This window comes from Crotalus tigris, unplaced genomic scaffold (genome assembly GCF_016545835.1).
Source record: "Crotalus tigris isolate CLP2741 ecotype Arizona unplaced genomic scaffold, ASM1654583v1 scf7180000017987.690289119674:8195010, whole genome shotgun sequence".
Taxonomy (NCBI): domain Eukaryota; kingdom Metazoa; phylum Chordata; class Lepidosauria; order Squamata; family Viperidae; genus Crotalus; species Crotalus tigris.
Window position 1 is genome coordinate 2,214,699 of NW_024096758.1, and position 27,745 is coordinate 2,242,443.

General features: G+C 36.9%; 1 protein-coding gene across 7 annotated transcripts in view; it reads right to left on the bottom strand.

The window, feature by feature from the left end:
* NCOA1 (nuclear receptor coactivator 1) overlaps positions 1-27,745 on the bottom strand; it is a 329,445-nt gene that overhangs the window by 64,628 nt on the left and 237,072 nt on the right. For all 7 annotated transcript variants that reach the window (XM_039345935.1, XM_039345936.1, XM_039345937.1 and 4 more), the window contains one exon: positions 3,493-3,587. In XM_039345935.1, coding sequence (XP_039201869.1) covers positions 3,493-3,587 — 95 coding nt within the window. The remainder of the gene's footprint in view (positions 1-3,492; positions 3,588-27,745) is intronic.

Sequence of the window (27,745 nt, forward strand, 5' to 3'; positions counted from 1 at the left end):
CTTTACCAGGAAATATGGCATTGGTATAACTGTGACTGCTACAGTAATTTAGCCTAAACATTCTCCATATTGTTAAAAAGTGTGAAAATGTCAAATGTGCAAAGCTATAATGGGCAGCAGAGGTTAATGAGCCATTCTAGTAATGACCTATTATTTATTTATTATATCACCCAATTCAGATGGCGTATAGAATTTTGAAACATGAAATATAAAAGTAATAAATTGTGAAGAGTATGACAGAATGAAAGTAAATAAAGAAAAATAGATACGTTGTGTGTCTGAAAAATTAGTAAACAGTGGAAGGAATATATCTGTTCAGAGTGAACGTGGCTTGAACTTGTGGAACAGAATGAATACATGCACAGAAGGTAGCTTTATTTATGAATGAAAGGGATGAAAAGCATATCGGAAAATGTGCACTAATATCCTCTAGGCCGGGCACGGGTCCCCAACCTTTTGGCACCAGGGACCAGTTTCGTGGAGAGGGTTTTTCCATGGACCGGAGGGTGCGTGGTTTTTGTGCTGCCTGCATCCCATGGATGGGGCTTTGCTTGTTTGTGCAGACCGGCTACTGGCATGCCGCGGCCTGATACTGGGGACCCCTGGTCTAGGGTACTGTCAATGTACATGAAAGCAGAAATTCATAGGTTAGTGATAGTTACATGTTATGCCCCAGGAAATGGGGGAAATGAAAGAAACATATATGATTTTTTTTTGTAAACTGCAACATTCTGAATGAACACAACATAGAAAAAGGATTATTCTAGCAAGTGACATGAATGGATGAAGGAAATGAGACCAGAGATATAGAAAAAAAAATATTAGGATGTTTAGAGATCACGAATGATTTGAGAATGGTGATGAGAGACAATCTGCTTTGAAAGCTCTCCTTGTTTTGAAGCCAAACATTTTCCTTATATATAAGAGATTAAAAAAACACGATTAATTTTATTCTTTATGAAAAATGTTTGGGATAATGAGTGAAAGGCACAAGATTGAAAGAGATACTAAATATGGGACAGAACAAAGCAAAAAAAAAAAAAAAAAGAACTGCAGGAAAAGAAGTAGAAGTCCTACAAGAGTCTTTGTGGCTTTTTCTCTCAGGGTGGCAGAAATGTTAGTAGTGGTTGCTTTGGAGACAGGTGGAAAGGAATCCCCCAGGGAAGGATTGGCTGACCAGCTGGAATGGATTGGGCAGAGTCTGATGATTGGTTCCAGAACTGGAGAAGTTGCTACAGAGTTACTACAAGGAGTCATGGAGAGCATGGCAGCTTTACTAATACTGGTAATCAGTAGGTTCTATGTGCCTTGAAGGGGGCAATGATCTGCCTCTCCTCAACAGTTCATCATTGGCTTCGGCAGTACTGGACAACGTTTGCCAGTTTCCTTTTTGGGAAAGATTGGGGAAAAAATAGTAGTTTATAGGTTCAAAGGGCAATGGATTATCTGCCCATTACAATCAGGTTAAAGGCTGGGATACAGTACTGAGATATCACTAATCACGCTTCTGGATGGTCTCTACTGGCCACAGGATTGGTGTGATATATCCATCCTATCCCTCCTGTACTGTATCTATCAGTCGCTTTTGATATCATCATTCATGGTATCCTACAGGGCCAGATGAAGTGGTTGGGAGTGGGAGGCATGCTTTTTCAACAGGTCTCCACCTTCACTTTTGTGGGCTGCTGCTTTGTGGAGTGGTGGAGGGCTATTTACATGAAAGTTGGGTGAGATCATCCATTGGCATGAAGTCAAGTATAATCAATGTAAAGATACTGAGTTGTACATCGCTGTCCTGGGCCTTCCAAGTAATGCCATGGAAGTGTGCTCCCAGTGTTTATAGGCTGCACAGTTCTGGATGGGAAACAACCAGCTTCAACTCAACCCTCAAGACTAAGTGACTATGAGTTTTAAGTCTCCCTATATGTAGCAATTTGGCAATTTTACACTCCTCCAATCAGAGCTGGTAAGCAATACAGAGAGTCCTCCTGGTCCTAAGACCTCTGTTCAAACAGCAGATACCATCCTTTCCTGAAATATATCTTGTATGCCAGTTGCACCCTGGTTGTCACCTTTAAAGACCTACGTGGTCTTTAATACCACAAGATTAATTGTGGTACTGCCTATCCTCAACAGTTTCTGTCCATCCAACTAGATTTGGTAGGAAGGGCATGCTCCAGGTGCCCTTGGTGAAGCAATGTCTCAAAGGTATGCCTTCCCTGCTGTGATACCTGCCTTATAGAACAGCCTCTCTCTAGAAATATGGATGGCTCCAACCTGTTGACTCTCAGAAAGGGTAAAGACATGGCTTTCTCCCTAAGGATTGAGATGGGAGTGACGATAGTAAAATTGAGAAGTCCATATATTGTAAATTTTTGCTCTCTGGCCTATCATAGAAAAACTCTTGAATTAGAAAAAATATTTAACTTCATGATTAAAGCTTCTGATAAAATGAGTAGGCTACAATTTTTGAACATTGTGTGTTTTTGCTGAATATCATGGAAGTAAAACATTCAAAAGAATAAATGGGAATACTAAATGTTCAACTGTGAGTGAAGAGTAAAACAAGGATGCTTGATGTCTCCTTAGTTGTTTAATATTTTTATGGATAAATGATAAGGAATGTTTGTAGATTTTAAAAGTGCATTCTTTGGGGAAGTACTTTTGTATGTAGCCAATTCCATGTTGATGGTTGAAAAAAAATGAATCAGACAGATGGTATGATGTAAGAAGGAACATGGATCTGAAAAGTAGCATATCAAAAGGTAAAGTAGTTATGTTAATTAACAAAAATCAAATAAGTAATTGTAAATTATAACTAAATAAAAATATTAGACAAAATAAATAGATTTGCATAGAACGTTTATTGAGGTTAGGAGAACAGATGGAAAAATTTTAAGACACGGAAATGCTGGTAGAAATGTAATAGGTAAGTTTAGTGGTCTGTTGCAAGGAATGAATGTTCATAAAAAGTAGTGAAAATGGTTGTATATAAGAATGTTTTTTGTCCAGGTTGTTATATGGAAAGGAGAGTTATATCTGCCAGAAAAAACATAATTGGTTGCAATGGGAACTGGGTGCTACAATCATGCAGTGCTATATGAAATAGAAAAGTGAATAACCAATGCAAAAGAAATACTTTAAAGTAATCATAGGCAGAGAATGAACATGGATCAAAAATCCATTTGTGACCACTGGGTTAAGTGGATGCTGCAACAATCGTTAAGTGTGAAAAATGGTTATATGTCACTTTTTTCAGTGCTGTAGTAACTTCGACCAGCCACTAATGAATGATTGTAAGTTGAGGACTACCTGTAATCCATTTCCCCAACATCTTTCTTTTAGCCTAATTAGTAATTAGTCCCAACACAAAAGTTCCACAATTTCTTATGCAAATACCTACTTTCTACTTTCCAGCAAAATGTAAAGGAAAACTCTATAAAAGTTGCATTAAAAATACTACATGGAGCAGCTGTTTTCTTAAGCACATACCTCAAGAAGAAGAGGCCCCAGGGATTCCTTTTCAATCACTCCTTGGCTGCTGGATGAGATATCAGACTTCTGGACATCATCATCAGCTGTTTTTTCTACAATGTAGAAAAATACACTTTTTAAACAAAGAGAATTTACTTTCATTTTTGAGTACAACTTAGCCATTCCAGAAAAAGTCTGTAGAGAAAGCATAACAAATGTTTAAATCATGGTTGCCAATAAGGTCAGAGACTAGAAATATGCCAAGAAAAAAAGGGGAAAAGAAACCAGAGGGGCACTGTCTAGGACTGAGGGAAAACAAGGGCATTCATTTAAAGTCAGAGACAGTCCTTGTTTAAAAAGAGAAACGGAAGATCCCCTTTTCTTTGAATTACTGAAGCAGGGTCAGTAATTAGGAAACTCATAAAAAATGGTCCACAAATAGGGAAGAGCAGGAGCCAGGAAGATCTTGGAACAACAGTTGGATTGAGGATGTTCTCACAAAGAGCCAACTGTTGAGCAGCATGAAAGTGAATCCAGCATTATTTCATTCCAATGATTTTTGCTCATGCTAAGGATCTGATTGACCATTTAGTAGGAATGGAAACTAATCTCCTCCACAGCATTCCCAGCCTTTTGAGCTGTGCTGAATTAACATTCCCATTATTCAATAGTCATGTGGTATGGCTGTTGGGAATTATAATCCAACCCATCTGGAGGGGGTCTCTGGTTGGATAATGTTCTTCTAAAGATAGCTTTCTCCTGCAGTATGTAATTTAGCTCAAAAGCAAGAACTCTCTGCAGGCAAAATCACATGCTGTAGGTTCTTTCTTCTAGTGGCACATGATCAACTAACTTTCACAGACTAATCTGAGGAAATTATGCAAAGTGAAAAGAATACAGAGCTTCATCTGTAATTATGACATAGAAAGCCATCTGGATTGGGGATGGTTTTCAATGTTCTTCCAATTCTGTGATTCTGAGATCATAAAAATACAACTATCTTAACTTTTGCTTTATTTTAGGGAATGCTGTAGAAGCTATGGAATAGACATGGGAAATGCAGTTGGGACCCTTCATAAAACCTGTCAGTGAGTCAGGAAAACAGTCTAAAATAATGTTGCATACACTAAACATCTCTGTCGTCATGCCAATTCCACTGAATTACTGTTCAGACGTATTGCCATGATTTTCTATTCTGATCCTTTAATTGGGATGTGGAATCCTTTTCCAAAGTTAGCAAAATAGTTTCACACTGTACTTTCAATTCTCTTATTCAAAACTATCAGCTGGTAGAATGAAACACTACTGCCTTCTCCACTGTGTCTAAAAATTATTCCCAACCCACAATTTCAATAATGAAGTGTGGGCATTCAAAGAAGTCTATTTTATGAAGCAAAATTATTAAAACATCCAAAAACAATTTATCTCCATCCCCCAAACTAAATCTTTATTTAATATATACTTCCTCACATCAGATTTTGAGACTAAACTTATAATTTAACAAGAGATTTGGGAAATTCCACAATATGAAGTAACTCTTGGAATTCTAGTCTGGAGATCCGGAAGACCCATGAAGAATATTCTCCTATTTGTATGTCTAGTTTATGTTTATGTACGTATGTATGTATTTACGTCTAGGTATGTCTAGTCTACTGAAAAGAAGGACTAGGGGTGACATGATAGCAATGTTTAAATATTTGAGGGGCTGCCACAAAGAAGAGGGGGAGGGGTCAACCTATTTTCCAAAGCGCCAGAAGGCAAGACAAGAAACAATGGATGGAAACTAATCAAGAAGAGAAGCAACTGGAATTTAGGAGAAACTTCCTAACAGTGAGGACAATAAATCAGTGAAATGGCTTGCCTTCAGGGGTTGTGGGTGCTCCATCATTGGAGGTTTTTAAGAAGAGACTGGACAGCCACTTGTCTGGAATGGTATAGGGTCTTCTACTTGAGCAGGGGGTTGGACTAGAAGACCTCTAAGGTCCCTTCCAACTCTGATGATTAATGATGATATTATTTCCACAGGGAAGACCTCCTTCCCTCTGGAACTTGTTTTCTGAGGCTGTAGGCAGTCAATACTTTTTGGATTAATGATGAATATGGTGATGATGAAACATGAAATGAAATGCTTGTAGTCTCCCCAATAGGGTTGTGGTAATAATGTTATTTTATAAACAAAAAACAAATCCAATATACTTCCACAAAATGAAAAAGGGGAAGAGAAAATAATTTAAAAGAAAGAACAGCAAAATGTTGCTTAACCTGGGAAGTAATTTTCACCAAATCCAACCTCTTCCAAAGAGTAAGTGTATCAATAGTGTTATCTGTGTATCTGCTGCTTTGCTTAAGAAGGGCAAGATGCAAAACCCAGGAGTCAGCTATAAAAAGAGAGGAGCAGAAACTGATGGCACAAGCAGAAACCTGGAGATGAACGGAATTAGGCCAGCATCAAGAGGCAGAATTCCAGGAGTGTGCTTGTGCCTGGAATTTTTTTTCTCCAGGACATTTTGAACTTTTTAAGTGATTTATACGAACTAAATAAGTTCTATAGCTATATTATGAGATAGCCAGAAATGTCTCTATTAAAAACCTATTTCAGATCACAAAGATAGAATTAGAAGAGTGGTCTGCCTGCTTAAATATGAGCTTTGTTTCTCAGTAGTAAGGTATGGCTGTGAGAGGTGGACCAGAAGGAAGGCTGTGTGCCGAAGAATTGATTGATGCTTTTGAGGTGAGGTGCTGGAGAAGACTCTTGAGAGTCCCTTGGACTGCAAGGAGATAAAAATCAGTCAAATCCTAAAGGAAATCAACCCCGACTGTTCTCTGGAAGGACAGATACTGAAGACGCTCAAATACTTTGGCCTCCAGATAAGAAGAGAGGACTCATTGGAAAAGACCTGGATGTTAGGAAAGATGGAAGACAAAAGGAGAAGGGGGCAGCAGAGGATAAGCCAGTTAGATAATGTCATCGATGCAATGAACATGAATTTGGGCAAACTCTGGGTGACAAGGGAGGACAGGGGAGCCTGGCATGCTATGGTCCATGGGATTGCAGAGTCAGATATGACTTAACAACCGAACAACAAAAATATGAGTTTTGCAATAAATTTAGACTACAGAACTCTCCATTCTGTCCTTAATAGTTCCTTTTATTAATCTTGGGATCAAAATTTTAACCAAATTTCTATATTTCCAAGCTACAGCTTTTCCATAATGCAAATAATAATGCAGCAGAGTTCCGGATTATGCCGCAAACATTTCCCAACCTTCTCTTCTAAAAGACTTTCTTCATTTCACATAGACCAGGGGTCGCCAACCCCAGTCTATGGACCGGCATCAGTCCGCGGCATGCCAGAAACCAGGCCACACAAATAAGCAAAGCCCCATCTGCAGGATGCAGGCAGCAGGTGAAACAACAGCCCCTCCAGTCCACGGAAAAACTCTCTCCACGGAAGCAGTCCTTGGTGCCCAAAAGGTTGGGGGTCTCAGATATAGATCAACCAACTATTCAACCTCATTTTATTCAACTTTTCAGGTTGCATGAATCAAACTATGTATACTAAAGTTTGCAAAGCAATAAACTTTCAGGAAAATAAGAAGTTTATTATATGCAAAAAAGTAGTGAACCAACACTGTATAACATTAGTACATCTTTTGATAGATCATCTCATTTTTATTTTCTTTCATTCATTCAATCATTCATTATAAAACAATTAAATCAATCAGATTGTCTCTAGTAATCCAGCTTTTAAAAATATTAAACTTAGAAGCACACAAAGTTAGTTACAGATGTTATTTCTGCAGTAAAATTCATGGTACAATAGAATTGTTTCCCAGTATTTCCTATAGTGAACAAAGATTTTTTTTTATTTATAAAGTTTTATTAACAATTAACAGAATAAACTGTATAACATTACTACATCTTGTCATGAAAAACTAGGCTTGTGCCTCTAAAAATCTGAAATCTCTAAAATGTGAAAAAGTTATCTGATACTCCTTGAATCTGACAATAATCATCCAAAGAAATATTTCAATGTCCAATTATCCCTTCTCTCCTTTCATAAACTGCACCTAACTCTCTTGGCTCAAAATATTTGCATATTTAGCATCTGTGCCATCTCTCATAATTGGGGGTGTGTTTGTGTGTGGACAGGAAAGACATAGAGAAGTTGTAAATAGCAATCTATGCAATTGAAGACAGGCAGCAGACATTCAAGCGATTATGCATGACGAAGTCAGGATTAACAAGAGGGCAGAAACCAGGAAAGCGTTCATTAAGTAAAACAAAGACATAATACTAGGAAAAGGTTGGAAGTCAGGAAAGCAGTCTGTAAAGTTGAGTGTCAGCAGATTGGAAAAAGAATAAGCAGTCATGCAAAAATGTTGCTTCTGCACTGATCCATAGCAAATGGAACTTTTAAATAAACCATCTAGAAATACACCCACACCCAGTCTAGAAAACTCTTTATTACTTAGTCTACATTTCTGTCAAGCACTGATTCTTGTTCAGAGTTTGCTGAGTAGCCATTAACTTCAATTCACTTAACACCAGTAAACAACTACAAGGAACCCCAAGTTCTCTTTATAAAGGGGCAAAAGAAATGTCACCCTCTAAGCATGGCTACTGTTAGCTGAGAAGCCATAGTTCCTTATCCTTGAATTAATGTCCATTGGTTCCAATTATTTTTCCCCTATGTTATGTTCCATGGTGTGAATGTGATTTTTTGTAAAGACTAAAGCTCATAAAACTATGTTTAACCACCCTGTTTTTACCTGCTACTATCACCCCCCCCACACACAAAAGGCTTTCATTGGTACCAATAGGTGATAGTTTTCAACATGGGCAAAAGAATTTCCAGTGAGATTTCCCCCCAGGTATATGTGGCAATTATATTTTTAAAAATGCTATCAAGGGGCCACTGAAAGTTTTTCAGTGTGTTTAATTGTATTTATCCTTGCCCTCCCTGTGTGTTGTAATAACCCAAACACTCTCCTGCATGAAGATTATGAAAAAAAACCCCTTCCTTTGGCATCTTTGTCCATTCTTGAGAATACCATGTCCTTGTATTGTTTCTCTTCTCTTTTTAAAGTTGCTTCATAAAAGAAGCTTAAATGCTGATTAAGATAACCCTATTGTACATATGTTCATGTTTAAAACCTGTTCTGCTCATAGAAAAAAATTACAGCTTAATTAAGCAGGGCTGACATACCAGAAAACAAATGGCTGTCCAGTTTCTTCTTAAAAACTTCCAGTGGCAGGTTGTTCCACTGGTTAATTGTTCTAACTGTCAGGAAGTTTCTCCTTAGTTCTAGGTTGCTTCTCTCTTTGGTTAGTTTCCATCCGTTGCTTCTTTTCCTGTCTTCAGGTATGTATGTATGTATATAGGATATATATAGTATATGTAAATGTTATGCACAGCTGTGTCCTAGATACCCAGGACCCAGATACCCACTGAAGACATTTGCACCAGACACTCAGCAATATGGCAGAGAAGACTGAGTGGTCCACCTCCATCTGCTGAGCCCAGTAGTCTAGACCTCTGGGGCAAGAAAAAAAAATCTAGTTTCATGTCTAGTGGGGTTTAGGTAGGGCAGACTATTCTGTCATATTTTTTTTCACTATCAGCAGATTCTATTAACCTGTTCATAGAATCTAACACAAAAGAATCTTCATAGATACTCATACACAGCTACTCATCACAGAGAAAGCTAGCCTATAATTATTCTCTTCCAAAGGTTGATTTTTTTTCATGAATGGAATGGTCTATCAAATCCCTTAAATGTTGCTTGAAGTGGTAGAGTCCATATTTATTAGCTCTTCTGCTGTTCTGGGAAGGCAGAGCAATAACAGAAAAAAAAATCAAAATGCAGAATAAGCAATAGCTGGAAGCTTCTAGTACTATGGGGCAGTCTTGGGAAGCAGCCAAACATTGATAGAATTTTCAAGTGTATGTTTTAAATCAACAGACAGGAGATAAGAAAAATGTTAAGACATGTAAAACAATAAAATGCAGCTGACCACTTGAAACAGACCCTGGAGGCATATGTGATTCCATATGTTCTAAAGAGCAACATATCTCCATCATAGCACCCTGCCTATCTCTTCATTCAGAGAATGGCCCTAGTCCAGTACAGATGTTTTTATTCTTACTAAGCAGCTATGAAGGAAACAGAGCTCAACCGAATGTCTCTCTATCATTGCAAAGCTTTAATTTTAGCTAACTAAAATAGAATGACAATTTGTGGTATGTCCACTGACCAAGACCTATAGTATCTAATAAAGAATCACTGTAGCATAACACCTAGGAAAGAACAATTGCCAGAAAGGCAACTATCCTCCATGGTCAAAGGAATAAATTGAGGTATGTTCTTATTCCATAACCTAGTTCTCACAAATAATAGGTGAAGTATTCCAATATCTCAGGGGCTGCCATAAAGAAGAGGGAATTAAGCTATTTTCCAAAGCACCTGAAGGCAGGACAAGAAGCAACGGGTGGAAACTAATCAAGGAGAGAAGCAACCTAGAACTAAGGAGAAACTTCCTGACAGTGAGAACAATTAATCAGTGGAACAGCTTGCCTCCAGAAGCAGTAAATGCTCCAACACTGGAAGTTTTTAAGAAGAGACTGGACAGCCACTTGTCCGAAATGGTGTAGGGTTTCCTGCCCGAGCAGGGGGTTGGACTAGATGACCTCCAAGGTCCCTTCCAACTTTACTACTATTATTATTAAAAAGTGGCTACATGCTTTGAGATTATTTAACTATAGGCAGGAAGGATTTACAGGTATATTTTGTGTACATTTGGCTAGAGGACTGAGGTAGGGTAGAGAATATCAGTTGTCTTGTAGAAATTTTTCTATTATCAAACAGCCTTCTGGAAAAACCCAATGAGTTATGTTTTGATAATGTTTACTAGATTTTTATTATTAAAGTGTCTATTTTATTTGTAAGTCACTTGAATCTACAGTAACTTGAACAAAGGATATAAATAATACAAATAAAGCAATCTATTAATATCTCTGTATTAGCATTTTGTACTGAAGAGAAACAGGTGAGTCTCACACACACCCCTCAGTTATACAATCTTAAGGCAGGTAGATTACTTCATCTGCTGTGTGAGAGAACTAGAGAACAGAATAAGAATTCATCATATTGGATGGTATCTATTCTAGTCCCTCAAACTATTTTTTTTACTTGCCATTGTGCTGCTGCTCCTTTTCAAATCAAATCCCACCAAAATATTCTGATTTTTAATAGATGCAACTTTCTTATGCTACTCCCAAATCCAAGGGGAAGAGGAAAATGCATTGAAGAAGACTTGTACTTCAGTTATTCTACTGCCAGGGCTCATGGACTGAAATGCACAAGCAGGCTTGATGTACCAGCAAATAACATACAGCTAAGGCCTCAGGGCATTTTTTTCCCTTCTAGAAGGAAAAAAAAATGCCTGAGGCCTTTTAGAAGAAATTCTGTCTTTTTTATCGCATTGTCACCATTTGACATATTAGCGCTTCCACAAATCTGCCTCTGAGATACCCTGCAGCTCTTGGACTTCCATAGGAAATGAGAGAAATCTATGTGATGATTCATTTGGTCAACAGGTAAAAACAGTACTGCCTACATCTCTATCTGTACTGAAGATTCTCCTTTATTCTTCATTTATTAGCAAATAGTGCCATAGCATTTTTGAAGAAATGATTTTATGATCTTTAACTTCTGAAGTAATTTTTCTTCTCATTCCACTGTGTTTTCTTCAGCCAAATATATTCTGGTTGTATTTATTTGTATGATCTTTATACAGGACTGGGGCATGTTCCCCATGTTGTTCTGCAGCAGAGGCATGAGGCATTTTCTCCATGTTATTTCTAGTCCTTATCAACAAGAGGTCTTGTCACAGAGACTCTGGCTCTTCTCTATGAAGACACTGCTTGAATTGATTGACATTGGCTATAAAATACTGAAAATATAACATGCTTCAGGATTTGAGTTCTCACAGGGGTAAGGAGGTAGGCGCATTTTTGTATATTTTTATCCTTTCTGGGGGCCCTTTGTACTTCTGAGAATTAGGGGGCCCTCTGGACCAATGTCTGGGGAGTAGGAACAACTTCCAGTGGAGGAAAACTGTTTACAAAGGCTCGGGATCAAATGAATCCTCTGAAGCAAGATATTCCACAAATTAGATGCAGCTACAGAAGCAAAGCCCATCCTGAGTAATATTCTTAAACCATAATAGGCACAAAATATATCCTCAACTGAATTTCTAGAATTATTTACACTGCATGAGATGGAAGAAACTGTATCTTGTGCAATACATTCTTCAAATTGGAGAGATAATGTCAAAAATCTATACCACACTTAGGATCCAACATTGTTTTAATGACAAAACCAAAAACTAATAGTTCTGTTATAGATCAAAGGATTCATATTCCCCCCCTTATACTTTCCTCATTAAACTGGAAGCTCAGAGTTCAATGTTCTGTGCATCTCAGAACAGAACTTGCTGATCTTAAGTAGAATCTTCAGAACAATATTTTGCAAGAGAATAGCTAGAAAGAGTTGCTTTTATAGATTATGTTATTAAGTATTATGTTCAAAAATTAGGTAACTGTACATATTGACTAGTCTCTTATGAAGCTAAAAAGGCTGATTATATGAACCGTTACAGAAAAAAATATGTAGCATTGGCCAAATGTAAACTAGAGCACACTGACTGCCTATTGATATATTATTCTAAAGAAATGTGGTTCTAACTGAATTCCCACTTTTTTTCTATAGTTGGTTAGTTCTCCACTTCATCAAAATCCAGTCCTGAAAAAAATGTCTCCAGTTGTGCCCTCAACCACACATAAAATTGCCTTAATATTGAGAGACATAACAATAAATCACAAGATATTACGCAGAAGGCTAACTGAGAGAACTAGCTTTAAATGTCAGAGTCAAAGCACCAGTGCTTTCATGTTCATGTCCTTTGATCCTTCCTCAATTGACTGGTCAGATATGACTAGAGTGACATAATATGGCTTGAGTAAATTAAGTTTTTCCCTTTATAACGATCACTTTAGCCCTTCAACTTAAAGCATCTAAGGGACATGAACTTGAAAGATCAAATTTTGATCCACCCAGTCTACTGTATTCAAATTAACATAGTGGCTGTTAGCCACTTAGTAGTTGATTTTATTTCAAAGCTCAGTCATTTCAATGCTATCTGTTCTTCCATTATTGCTTCTGGCTCTGATAAGAGAACACTCAAGTCATATAAACATGCAATTCAGCTGGTTTCCAAAGTTAAATCAATGACAGTTCTGATCATTGTATTTTCACTCTACTGGCCATAATCTCTATAATTTTTCTCTGTATAATTTGATATAGAATTAAAACAATATGTTTGAATATATTGTATACTAGGAGTACAATAGAAGAATATTTTAATCTTTGCCCAGCCTCTAGAAGGAAAAAAGACAATTGGCTCAGCTTTCTATAACTTATTTAAGCCCAAGGAATTTGAAAGAAAATCAGCAAAAGGCTATCTCATTTGACTTGAAATGAAAGAGATAAGCAAGTGAAAACTATTGTGCTAGTCTAATATACTAGGAATTCTTCGAGCGTTAATATCTAGTGCAACAATTTAGCTGTTCCAACTTGATCTTTTTGGTTTCTCTTTCTTGCTTCAATCTCAACCCGTTTGCCTTTCTCCATATTAATTTTCCTTGCAGTAGTAAGAATCTAAGATTCTTCATTTTAAAATTATATTTTTACAAGCCAATGGTTTTAGTTTCAAAATTTCAAATAATCATTAAGCAATATTTAGTCTCTCCAATTATGAAAGTGTAAGATTCCCAACAAAACTGGACATACAGTTTATAGCAAACAAAGTATAGAATTCTATTAACTACTATTTATTTCAGTATTGCACTTATTTATTCATTCTATTTGTAATCATAATATATTATTTGCAGCAAAGCTCTCCTATGATTAATCTCTGAAAGCCCACTAATCTTGATGGCTGTATCCATCCCTCCACTTCCACATTCAAAGATAGGTCTTAATTACCACTTGCTGCAGAATAACAGTGGAAGAGAACTGCTACTTCCAAGCATATGAGCTTTCTAAATATACCTGGAGGGACATTCTGAGATGTTGATTGTAGGATTAGATGAGCTTTTGGCCTGAGTTAGTAGGATTCTTGCTTTTATGTTCTTTACTGTTCTATAGTATTTATTCTATTTCTTATCTTATAAATCCACTTCTATCTTTCTCCATTATTTTTGTAATTTACTCAGTTGAAGATCAGTTGAAGCATAATTCAATGTGCCTGCTGCATCTCCAAAAAAATACCACTCTAATCTTATGTTCGCAATGATATTAATATGCAAATTCATATACAAATATGAACAAGAAAACATTGTAAAAGAGATCAAAGGTGGAAGAAAAAACAGAGTGCTTCTTGTTATGTCCAAACTCAAGAGCAAATAACAGGACTAACTAGGGGCAAAGCTAACAGCATGGTCCCATTCTTCTTCTCCATGTGAGAATTCTCAGTCAAATAATGCATTAAGAAAATTTTTATAAATCCCCTGGAGATGGTACTGAACCATTTCCTAAGCAAGAATCAGCCCGGATGGTTGCTAAAAATCTTGATCTTGAAAGATCCTGCATCAGATAATCTAGAGTAGGAATGAGTGAGTTGAAAACATCCTGGTTTAAATATAATTTAGCAATAAAATCACTATTACATTATTTAATAGAACGATATTCTATCAGTTTATCTTATAGGGACGTGCTGCATAGAAATGAACTACACAGAAGCATTGCTCAGCTGCTTTGAATCTTTTCAATAAATTCATAAATTTATCTGAATAAAAATAGCTCTGGAATGCCGTATTTTGTACTCACAAATGGATTATATACTAGCATAGTCTAATCATAAATCTGCAAAAACTGCACAGGCCTGGGAGGGGGAAAAGCGAGGTATTTACATTGTTCATTTATAGTCTCTCTTTTGGCTTCTTCTATATTTAACTGTCAACTAGATTGAAACTGTCAGCAGATGTATTAAAATTGTATTGACTTGCTTTATAGGAGGAAGGGCTATACAAAATAAACATGCAGAAAAAAGTGCCCAGTGTTGTTGCAAAGAAGCATTTTATAGCAATGAATGGAGTCTGTATCTGAAACCAATTCATGATAGAACCCAAATTCAAAGGTGGAGACAGAGAGACTAGTTTTATAGATGAGAGCAACAAGACAGCTCTAGTGTATTGGTAATAAAGAGGTGGAAGAAATTGTCAGCTCACTGGAATTCATGACCCCAGAGAAAAAGTTTTACAGCTCATTTACAGAGGACTTACAGTGCATAGCATGCTGGAAAAGCCTCTGATATAACCAGTGGCCTCCAGGTGGGTGGCCTGTGAGTTCATAAGTTAAGACACTCAGCAACATCTTAACAAGCACCAATGTGGGGGCAAAGAACGTATGTGACCAAATGAAAGTAGTTCATGTAGACAATACCTTTTATTCATCAATATACATGTAGGTGACTGAAAGAGAAAAGCAATAAAAGCCAGTAAGAAATATTCCTGCTACTACCATGTTCTGGTTTCTTGTAATGACCAAGCATAAATCCAAAGAGAGAAATAAAGAAGAGATAAGGGGAATCAGAAGAGAAAACTGTAACCCAGAGAGGTATTGGTTCTGGATCCTATTACATTGATCTTCTGAATCTGACAGACCTGAAACTGGAGCCTAAATGGGGCTCAGTCAATCCTCAGCCCACAGTAACTCCACTTTCCTATGGGACTTGTCCAGGGTTCTGAAGGATCAGTCAAACTGGTTCTTGACAGTAGTCTCTACTTGGTGATGCTGTGCCCTTACCACCTGCTTCTTGTCATTGCACTACTTAATTTCTCAGTACTTACTGAGGACAGATGGTCTTTTTAGACCAGTGACATATTTGAAATGGTGTATTCATACAATAGTTGTCATACCCAAAACACCTTTATACCAGAATGCAAACTAGTCCATCAGGATATTCTATAATCCTATATGGTCTCTCTGGATCCCATAATAATTCCTATAGGTAAATATGATACTTCAGTTCATGCTTTGCCATACAAATTTACTGCTAAATTTATCATTATTTTTTTAAAAAAGTACATTTCAACACTGAGCATCTGATTGTATCATGGGAAATGTTGTACTCCTCCAAATCCCACATTTCTCAATTCTGTTTTATTTTATTATTTTATTTGCCCATCTCAGTCAGTGGCTTTTGTGAATTCATCCTCACTGTGATCAACAAGCAATGTTTCTTGAAGCATTCTTAAATTCCAAATCTGCTCCCTTCAAGATACATTCCATTCTCTCTAGGATGCAACTGCTAAAATTTACTTCATTCAGTTGCCTGGATGAAATAAAACTAGTTACATGATAAAACATCCAGTTTAAGTTATCTATTCATTTCTAAACCATTCCTCATGTTATAAGTCTATACTGTGACTTCTCTAAATATTCCCCTTCCTGTTCCAGTTACATCATATTGCTTTTCATCCCACTTTAAAAGTGTCCAGAAGTTGGCAAGATTACAAATCTTGCCAACTTCTGGACACTTTTAAAGTGGGATGAAAAGCAATATGACGAGATTTCCCTTATTGGTTTTATCCAGAACATGAAACTACTGAGTACTTTTTAAAGAGTGCATTGATTAGTACAATTTTTGATCTCCCTTAGACTAAAAGGACAGAGTGGAACTCCTTTAAAATTCAATATGGCTAAACTGATGAGATCAGCTTTCGGCTGACAACCAAGTTTCAGTGAGATCACTATCTAATTTTAGGTATGACATAGTCTTTTGTGTTACTAAATGTTAGAATGAACATTTATTCCAAATAATTTATTTCATTTAAAATTAGGAAGAACTGACCAAATGAGTTGCTCAACAGTGAAATAGGCTGCCTTGAAAGCAGTAGGTCTTCATTTGTAAGCAGAAGCTGGGACAGTGTTCTATTAAGATAGCAGTAATAGGGAATTTCTGGCTGGAGGTTGTAATAAATTATTTTTGAAGTCTCTTCCAACTTGAGGTCAAAAGTCTAACAATCAAATCTATGCACAATGATTATGGTTTTCTTTAAGAGATGGTCAGCAAAACTTTTATGCAGTTTGAATGATAAAGAACACTGGTGATATGAACCTTAAATTTTATCACAAATATAATTCTAGTAATTAAATAATGAGAAAAAGTGCATTGTTATTATTGAATAACATATGAACTAGCATGCTGGAGAAGAGCCATAAGTTATAATTGACAAATGACCTTTGGAAACCTAGTACATTCTAGATGTGTTGGATTACAAATACTGTTATAATTAGAATTGTAAATCAACACAGTTGGACAGAATCAGGTGGGGAAAGTTGTGTTAGTAGTTCATTTCCACAACTAGCCAGCTAGATGTTCTTATTTTTATTCCTATTCTTATGCAAAGCCAAGGTCTTTTTAGCAATTCTACCACGTATCACGCATCAATAGAGGAGTAAGAGGTATATGAAACAAGAATGGGAAGAAACCCCAATTGCTATACTCATATACTGAATGAACCATGATCACTTTCACCCACCAGGTCCTACTTTTTATTATATTGTACAAGAGAACTACAATGCTTCTGCCTTTTCCTACAGTAAAGATACTCTACTTATCATGGCCCAGTTCTTAACAATGTCCTCATCTGAGAGGAATTTACCAGAATTGTATATAACATTTTAATCAGATTACAGAGGCATCCAACTTTGGAGTACAGTTTTTTTCCACAATTTAATAATAAGATGGTTTTTGCTACATCTCTCTCATTTTCAATGTCATAAATGGAGTAGGTTTACATGCTGTGGTTTCCAAATTCATATCTCAAATGCAGAGAGAGCCATTTGTACAAGGATGATATGTAGATGACCAAATGGTTCTCAATGTTTTCCACAGTCACCACTTGTTGCCCTAGAAATATACATTCTCCTTGCCATTTTCATCTTGAGACCTATTTTTAAGATGATAACTTCCTGTAGTAAATCTATGGAATCACAAACCAGCCAATACAATATTATAAGCAAGTGTGCAGGGATTTGCAGGGGACAATGGGCAAAATGGGAATGCCAAGCATCCCTCCCTCACAGCTTGTTCTGTTTCCCCTATTTTCCATATGCAGAAACTGCAGGGTTTGAGATTCTGCAATTTGTTAAGTACAGCAGTTTGCCTGAGCATCACACAATTTGACCCAGGATATAATACAGAGATAGCAATAACTTGAAACTCTTCATTCTATTATATTATTATTACTATATTTTTATCTTGCCCTTTTTTATATGTAACTCAAGGTGGCAAACCTACCTAATCCTCCCGCCTCCTGTTTTCCCCGCAAAGACTACCCTGTAAGGTAGGTTGGCCTGAGAGACAGTGACTGGCCCAAAGTCACTCGACCAGTTTTCATGCCTAAGAGAGACCTAGAACTCCTCTAGGCCAGCACTTTAACCATTACCCTAAACTGGCTCTCAGTTGAAAGAAAATTCGAACAGAATGTTTAATTGCATGTACATTATAGTTTTCGCAGACACTCTTTTTAAAAACAAAGGGTAAGTTGGAGAAAAATAAGTAAAGCACCAATGCAAGGTAAGGTTACTGCAAGCAATATGCTTCTACCACTTCAATCTCCAGCAGACCACTGGAAGAGAGAGGAGGAAAGGGGAACTGGAGAAAAGCAAAGAAGAAAACCACCATAATTTAGAAATTGAGAACAATTTCCATCTAAAAATTTTGATCCAGGTTATAATTGGAATCAAATAAGAAGCATCTTATGCATAGTTTCAGGGCCATGCTAGTCTTTGAAAACTGGAAAATAAATATCTTTAGCTATTAAGAGTGCCCTCATTTAGGCAGTTTGTGTCTTCCCATCTTCTATGGCAGGTAGCTCAGCTGGGTTCAGATATTTGAAAATTTCAGAAACTTTCCTGAAAATCACGCAAACCTTTACCCTTGGGATCTGTTTCCAATTAATCAGAAGGATTTAAATTAACCTATATCATTAGGTCTTTCCAGCTTTGAACAGAAGAGAGAATAAGTGGCAATATGTGGCTTTATGCATTTTAGGAGAGGATGCAAAAAAAAAATAATAATCTTCCATAGAATAAATGGGTTAGTGAAGTAATGCTATCTTTAATATAAAATTTATATCTCCTACAGACCACTCTTCCTCAAGGTCTGCAATAGAACACATATGATGATTTCATCAACTGTTTGTTTTGACATACATAGCCGCATGAAACAGCGCAATTCAAAGGCATCAAAACATTTTGTTGAGCTTGTCTGATGATTTTTTTCTGATTTCCAACCACCAAAATGGTATCATCAATATATCTGAGGTTGTTGATGTTTCTTCCTCAAATCCCGAATTTAATCCCATTTTCAATTTCTTCTAGTGCAGCATTTCTCACTACATCTACTTTGTATGTATTAAATAAGATAACATTATGCAACTGTGACGTATCTTTCCTCAATTCTGAACCATTTAATTGTTCCAAATAGCATTCTAACTATTCTGGTTATGGTACATCTGGCAGTTCCCCTTCCATGAATGCAAAATCTTCAACATTATTTTACTAGCATGTAAGAAAAGTACAACTGTTCAATAGTTTCAGCATTGCCCTTTTTTGGTATTGGACTAATAAAATGATTAAATAAATTGATCTATTTTCATCTCTGGGCCATCCATGCTTAGAAACTGAATATAGCATTTTAACTGCAATATCCTGTAAGATTTTAAACAGTGCTGCTAGGGTTTCATGAACTTTATCTTCTTATGGAATACTGATGAGATTATATCTTCTTGTTCTGCTTATTTTGTTTAAGTTGTAATTTTGCAAGAAGGAGCCCATGATCTGTGCCACAATAGGAATCAGGTCTTGTTTTTCTTCATGGAATACAGCTTTTTCATCTTTGCTTGAGAATATATAATCAACTTGATTTCAATGTTGTTCAGCTTTTAAGTAGTTGGAGAAAGGTGGCTGTATAATCATTGAATTTTCTTGGCTGAACTCTTGTTAGTCTGTCTCCTGTTTTGATCTGTGTGTTATGCACTGAGACCAAATTTTGCCTTTATTCCAAATGCCATTTTGGTTCCAACTGTAGCACTTTACTTCTTCTATATTTAGTATGATTTTTAATGCTGCATCAACAAGATGCTTTAAATTATTTTAAATCAACTTCCACTTTCTCTGTATCTTTGGTTAGGACATAGATATGTATCACTATAATAGTGTTTGTCTTGCATTGAATTTAAATGGATATCATTGGGGCGGGGGTTGAATCTGAGCACTGTCTTAGACAATATTTTGTTAACAGTGATGGTTTCTTGTCTGCTTATACTTTAAAGAGAAGTAACCAGTTCCAATTCATTTCTTTTGTTGACTCTCAGAATGTCAATATTCAGCCTTGACACTTTTGTTTTCACAACATCAAATTGGTTTTGATTCATGATTTGACGTTCCACATTCCAATGGTATACACTCTTTGCATTACCAAACTTTCCTTTTGCCTCTGGCCACGTCATTTTTCAGGCTTAATCCACCTACATTATAAACCCTAGTGCTATTCATACTTCCCTCCAATCTTCCCTAGTAGCTTGTTGGATACCTTCTGCTCTGGGAAGACTCATATTCCAGTATCATGTTGACACTGTCTTGATTGAGAATACTGTAACCATTTTGGATTTTTAGCAGAATACTGGAGTATGTTTCTAGTGTATTTAGTCTGACCCCTTGTCTATGACCTGACTAGATACGGGACCTTTCTGGGAATATAGACCCCCAATTGTATATAGCTCATGGCATCACTGGAATGCACAAGCCTTTCCCCACTACATGGTACAGTCCCATATTTCATAAAGTCTGATTAGTAGATTCTGTGAAACCAATGCCCCTGCTGAGAAGGAGTGTGTACATTTGTCATTGTGGGCTTTAAAAAATGTTCCAGCTGCTTAATGGGATGATGCCACAAAAAAGAGGTTCCCACAAGGGACTCTAATGTGAAAAGGGCACCTGTGTTGTAATTCTCACTGGAAAATCTCCCACAAATTATATGACCTTGCGCCTGTCTAGGGCTGTTTCATCCAACTCAGATGACAACTTTGGTAGACTGAGCAAGTACACATAGCATGCGCTGGAGGAGCACTTTGAGTTTAAATTAGTTGCGGTCCATAAGAATAGCTTCAAATCTCAGTTGGGCATGACCTGTAATTCTTCATCTATAAAATGGAAATAGCCATCAAAATGCCACCACAATTTGTTGGGATGGCTAGTGGGTGAATTTCAGTCTCAGCCATTCACACAAGGTTCATCAATGGCTATATACAGTGACTAAAAGACCTTCCATGTAGTAAATTGGTATACCTGAGCCCCAGGGGGTATGGACTGAAAACAAAGATATGCTATATGTTTGTAGGTTAGAGTTAGATTGCCCTGGATGTGCATTCTCCGATTCCTTAGAAGATCTGCATGAAGCAATGCCAGAGGCGATCACCTAGATAGCTGAAAAGGACATCCAGTTATGAGGCCACTGCCATAAGTTTTACTTATAATTGTGTGGACTGTGTATATATGTTTACTTTTCTGTCATGTTCTCATCATAAGCTAAATAATAATGTTTGTGGATTAAACATGGACATTTTTTATTTTTATCTACTTAACAATTTCTAATCCATATATTCACTATTACTTTGAAAAAGTTAGTTCATTGCTTTGAACATATTAGCAAACTACTCCACAAAAATACTACATACTGAAAAGTTCCATACAAATTAATTAGAAGAAACTTATTATCTTAGTAAAGTCTATACAGCTGATTGTTATTCACTGTTTTTAATACTTGCAGATTGTGTAGTACTTTTTAAAATATATTTTAATATGTTTTAATATTGTATTCGGCTTTTATATTGTTTTACAATTGTTGATAGGCTGCCCAAAGTAATGCATTTTAAGATGGGCCACTATATAAATCAAAATAAATAAAATTTCAATTATACACAGGCATTTCATCCATCTATTTCATTCATTTGCAAAACAACAAACTTATGACTCCAAGAAAACTTTTCTTTCTTTTCCTTCCTTCCTTCCTTCCTTCCTTCCTTCCTTCCTTCCTTCCTTCCTTCCTTCCTTCCTTCCTTCCTTTTTGCAGTCTCTAGGCACCAAACACTTGAAAAGCTCCATTCACAAAGCAGCACTGGTCTAAACACCATCATGCAACTTTTGTGGGAAGGAGGAGTGCTGAAAAATTAACTGTCTTACTCTTTCCTTTGCCATGTTTATAGCCATCTTGGCAGATGAACTTCAGACTGCTGCCACAGCCGCAAACTCCATGTCCTGCCAACTGTACATTACTGGCCTTGGAAGGGCTCCAGTCCTGGGAAACCATTCTAAAAGAATTTGTTTGATACTTTTAAATAACAGCAGCCTAGCATGCAAAGCAGAGGCAGAGGAGCAGGCCTGGACTGCTGTATAAGCATGCAGCCAGGGTTGACTTAGAAGGCTTCCTCTGTTCTCTCGAGGTCCTCCCTCTACAGTATTCTAAGGGAGAGAAACAAACGAGATGCTTGGCATGGAGGGAAAGGACTGGCTTCTTGCATCTTTAAAAGAAACAGAGCAGAGAAATCTGTCAATAGGAGAAACTGCCCCTGACGAACACTTGGCAAAAAAAGGCTTAACTGTGGATTGTTTCCATTCAATGTAGCTTCCACCTGCTGCTTCATACCTTTGCTTTCCTTTGGACGGTGCCTTTAGACGGTGCCAAATTAGTGTTCTCTCGGCACTGAGAATCCTGATTATGGGATTTAAAGGATATTTATTTGATGTTCTGAGATTTAAAACTTCCTCTCTTTATCTTGCCACAGCATCTGGGATAGAGATGGGCAGCGTATTGGTATCTTAAGTCTGTACATAATAGTTTGGGGAGTTACTGGGGGGCTGCAGTTGGTGATCATGCAAAGTGAATTGGGTTAGGCTTTTCTGGATGGCTTCCTTTGTTTTGGGACAGAGTTGGGGTTAGTCAATTTCTTAAATTATATTAAATCCATTTTCGGTCTTTTACAGTATGTTACTTCTCTCAAAATGTCAGGAAATCATTCCAACAATTTTCAATAAAATATTGCACAAGAAGGAGAAAAGGAAGTAAGAGAGAAAGTGAGGGTCAACTACAGATTGATTTAATATCACCAAATGAGTTCAGCTTCAGAATCTCCTATGTATCAGTAATTTGTTTTTGGGGCCACGATGCCCAGTGTCAGCAAACCAATTTCCTTTGCACTATCATCAATGTAGAAGGGGCACTAAAACACTTAATTCCCAAGCTATGAAGCAAGGTAGTTGATATCTAACAGTTCTACAAATGAGTAGAGGACATTATAATTCATTAGGCTATTCCACAAAACTTTCCCTAGCAACAGCAACCACTTTCCAAACATGCTCCGACATTCATTATGATACTTGAATGCAATGTCGTATTTGTATATCCATGGCAAAAATCACATCTGTTTATTTCTAAGGTCTTTTTTAATGTTAAAGATTCTAGTTTTTTCTAATGTGGAAAACAACTTAGAAAAAGGTAGGGCAGCAGAAACCAAGCAGTGTTTCCTAATAATTACTTTTGTTATGGCTCCTGTTTACTGCTTCTTAGCCACTCCCCACCCCCAACTGCTTACCTTTATCATTGTGCCCTTCTGCTCCCTATTGAATAAACATTTCTTCTTGCAGAAGACAGCAGCTAAAGAGTGCTGAGCTCAGATTTCTCCTACATCTCCAGCAGAATTGGAGTTCAGTGAGAATAACAACCTTCTGGTATTTAAGCCAAAAATCTATCTAGTCCAGCATCCTGTTTCCACCAGTAGATTTTAAAGCAGTCTCTCCTTTTACTTGACCTCAAAAGTTGGTATTGAAAGGTGGATGCTCTTAAATACAGAGCTCAGTTCCCATCCCGTTTAGCAACTTTCTGCTCTCTTAATCCAAAAAATCATTTAACCGTCCTCACTCTAACAACTTTAAGGGAAATACTTTGCTTATTCTTAGGAAAAGGCATGCAAGTCAACTGTGGAATTAACAATGGAATCCACTATCCAAAACTACTTAATTTTTATGCATTGTAGTTCAAAATACAGTCACAAATTTATTTGTAGAGACAACTAGAGGTAGAAATCACTAACTATCAGGAATGGAAATCAAATGGACAAACCAGCATTCATTGATTTTTTTTTGTTGGGAATAATAGAAAATGTTCTGGAGAGAAGACTCCAACACGATCCCAAATGCTAAACGTTCAGATAATATTTTTTGATGGATCCTGATGATCTTAACCATCATCTCATACTCAAAAGATTACAAATAAATGTAGTGTAAATGAGATGAGGTTTCTCCCTCCCTCCCTCCTTTCCCCAAACAACATAGTCAGCAGAAGCAGATAAGCTGTCAGAAAAGAGCAAAGCTCAAGGAAGTAGCAATTGGCCTAGTTAATGTTCAGCCTGCTATGCCATGCCAAGGAGACTAATGACTGCTGAAAGTGCCCATAAGCCAGAAATTCTTAAGCACTTACCTCCTTGAAAAATCCCTTCAGTTTCAATCTGTAGTGTGCATGAAATCTGATGAAGCACATCACTGAATGCATGTTTCCAAAATATCCCCTTTTCTCCAATAGTGTATAGTAGAGTTTCTCAACCTTGGCAACTTGAAGATGTGTGGACTTCAACTCCCAGAATTCTCCAGCTAGGCTGGGTTCCACAATAATCTTCCTAAAGTGTCATAAAGCCACAGAGGCCAATGGCACTAACTTCTCTTCAGTCTAACATTACTTAACATTTCTCCCGAAACCATTTTTCTTCTAACACTCACCAAAAGGCACAGGCAAAAGTGTCAATTTATAATTAAAAATGTGGAATTATTATTTACTTTTCAAAACCAGCATCATAAATTTGAGCAAAAGAATTTGGATTGGATTCACAGGAGTTCCTTTCTTTTTAAAGCAATCCTCTGCTATTTGAGGTGGTCTGGTCTGAATAGTTTTGAAAAATTCAAGCAGCTGTAAAAAGGCTTCCTTCAGTCTTGTCCAGAATGTCCCATCAACTTAGTCTTACTATCATCCTGCATGAACACAGTTTAGAATTGCAGGGACAAAGACAAAATCACTTTGCTAAACCACAAGAAACTTTGAGACATTTTGAGATTATATTTTTAAATAATTGCATAAATTGAAGTTTCTGAAGCTTGGAATATTTGATTTCCTTATAGCAACAGAGCTGAAATCTCTTGTGATTTGGAATTATATATTTTTTCCCAGAGATATGAGGCTGCCTATTTAGAATCAGACAATTGCCTTATCACATTCAAAACTGCCTACTTCGAATGGAAACAGATATCTGACAGAGATATTTTACTTTCCCTTGGCACCTAACGATAATTTAATTTTAAAATGTTAACATTGAAATCATGCCCTTCCAAAATTAGATATCTAGTGGAAAATGTTATATTTTTCATACAGATTTTTTTAAAAAGCTAACTTTCTGAAACAGAAGGTGATAAATCCAGCTGATTGCAATCTCAATACACTTTCACAAGTATCATCAAGAACAGCTTTTTGTATTTATATTTAACTTGTAGCAAGAATAATGTGATCGCTAATAGGGAAAGCAGCCATTTCATTTTCTCTTCCTACTGAGAGGCATGCATTATTGTTTGCCACAAAATAAACACAGTGTGTAAACTGTCTCCTAAGAGGCTTAAATGAAAGGTGTAAACATGAGAAAACATTAACATGTGAACATACTTATTATGGGCTACATGGACTGCAGAGATCACAAGTATCCTTGGCAAGAATGTTAGAACCTCCCTTTCATATCCCCCATCCTGTATGTAAAGAAAACTTCCTTGGGATGAAAAGCAGAGTCTTTTCTCCTTGGCAAGTTGACAGACTATGTGCCCTATGTTTTGTCTTCCAAATTAGCTACCAATGCTACAAAGCAAGCATTCACTTTAGAGAGAAACATGGAGTGCCTCTTTCTCTCATCGAAGCATGAAGGGATTCTAGAATAGACTTTGGCAGGGCCCCCATTTCTCATGCTCCCAGCTGCAAGCAATTTAGCTACAGTGGGAGAAATGAGAGAACCTCTCTCTTGAATTGTATGAGCACAAAAATTTAAACTGAAAATCTGGCTGTGGAATTCTGGGAGTTGAAGTCCACATGCCTTAAAATTGTCAAGGTTGAGAAACACTGTATTATTGGCTTCTGTTCTCCTAAAGTAGCATTTTAGCAATGTGTAATTATGCCCAGCAACATTTTACTTTGGAATGGACTTTGTAGTATAAGATTCAGACTCTACTACACATTGTAGTATATGGCTCTGATTACTTGTCTGATTATCTCAGCAATTTTTTCTTGCAAAAAAGTTATAATACTGAATTTTCAGATGATGGAAAAATGTGGTTTCTCCCAGAAATTATTCAGACTTCCAGAAAGTAGTGAGTATTTACTCTCATCTCAGCATATTTAATTGTGCCATTAATTGTAGCTCTTGCTTTCAAGTAAGTGATGGGTTTAGTGCAGGGGTGTCAAGCTGCCGTCCCACAGGCCGGTTTCATCATATCAAAGCTGCGCCTACCTCATTGCCGGCAATGTAAAAAGAGTCGTGATACATTGCGACACATCATGTGATGTGGCGAGTCTGACACCCATGATTTAGTGCATTGGCAGCCAACTGAAAATCCACTGAAGTCACGCACATATTTGCATTCGCACACATACACATACATATCTAAGCAGGTACAATTTTAAAATGTAGAAAAATAGAAGGACTGCATAAATGGATGCTTTAGGCCAAAGCACCCACAATATAATAGCAATAGCACTTTGCACACATACACATACATATCTAAGCAGGTACAATTTTAAAATGTAGAAAAATAGAAGGACTGCATAAATGGATGCTTTAGGCCAAAGCACCCGCAATATAATAGCAATAGCACTTAGACTTATATAGTGCACCATAATGCTTTACAGCACTCTCTGGGCAGTTTACAGTATCAACATTTTGTCCCCAACAATCTGGATCCTCATTTTACTGACCTTGGAAGGATGGAAGTCTGAGTCAACCTTGAGCCTGTCAGGATCGAACTCTTGACTGTGGTCAGAATTAGCCTGCAATACTGCATTCTCACCACTGCGCAACCAGGGCTCTTGCAGTAAGGCCAGAATTATGATATATACATGATATCATTATGCACTTGTGTCCGGATATCAGGTATGAGGAAAGTAGTAAATTGTCAGGTATGTGTTGTCATCCCACCTCCTGCCCTAAAGAGGTAGCTTTATCTCATAAACTGTTACTTTGAATGAAATTGAAGTAACATAAAATAAGGAAATTGTTCTTTTTAAAATTCAGTGAAAAAAGTTAATTGTAGCACTGTAGAAATGTTATAGTTGGAAGCTCACAAAGTAATTTTCAGCATCCAGACTTGAATGAAAGGTAATTCAGGCACATTATTTCCTATACAAGAAATCTTCATTATATTAGATTGGGCATATCCAACCAGCAGTTGAAGACAACAAGTATACTTGTATTGTATAATGTTGCCTGATATGGTTAGTAGTTCTCTGAAGCAATTACAAATCCTCAAACAGCCGTATCTGCCTCCTATCCCAATTCCCTTCTCTTAAAAGACTCTGGTGTCATCCAGTTGCAAGCATTATAGAAATATTGTATAATTTTGTAATTTCAATCCTAAAACCAAAATCCAAGACTCTACCAAAGAAAATATTTGTGTAGTTTCTCTGACAGTACATCACATTAAAATAGATATCTCACAAGCTTCTTTAGAAGTCTGTTTCAAATATAAACAGAAACCTTTATATTAAATATGGACTGAATATTAGCCAGTGGCATAGAACTGCCCTGTAACATTACTGGAATTCGTTGGCTACTGATCCTTATGAATTTATTTGCATATAAAATTATTGTGCCTCTTGCAATAAACAGATCTGATGAAGCAAAATTTAATGGTTAATGACTAAGGATTCTCAATCTAAAGCTTGCAATGCCTGTTAATTTACGTGCTCTTACATTCTTAATAGAACTACAACTATGTTTTAGCAAAGAAAATTAAAGTGACTGCAAGGATAGAGGAAGTATGAGTAGGAAGTGACAAGCCAGCAAAATTGAATGTACTCTTGCTCTGCGCACAGCTCCTATTATAAATGGCCCTG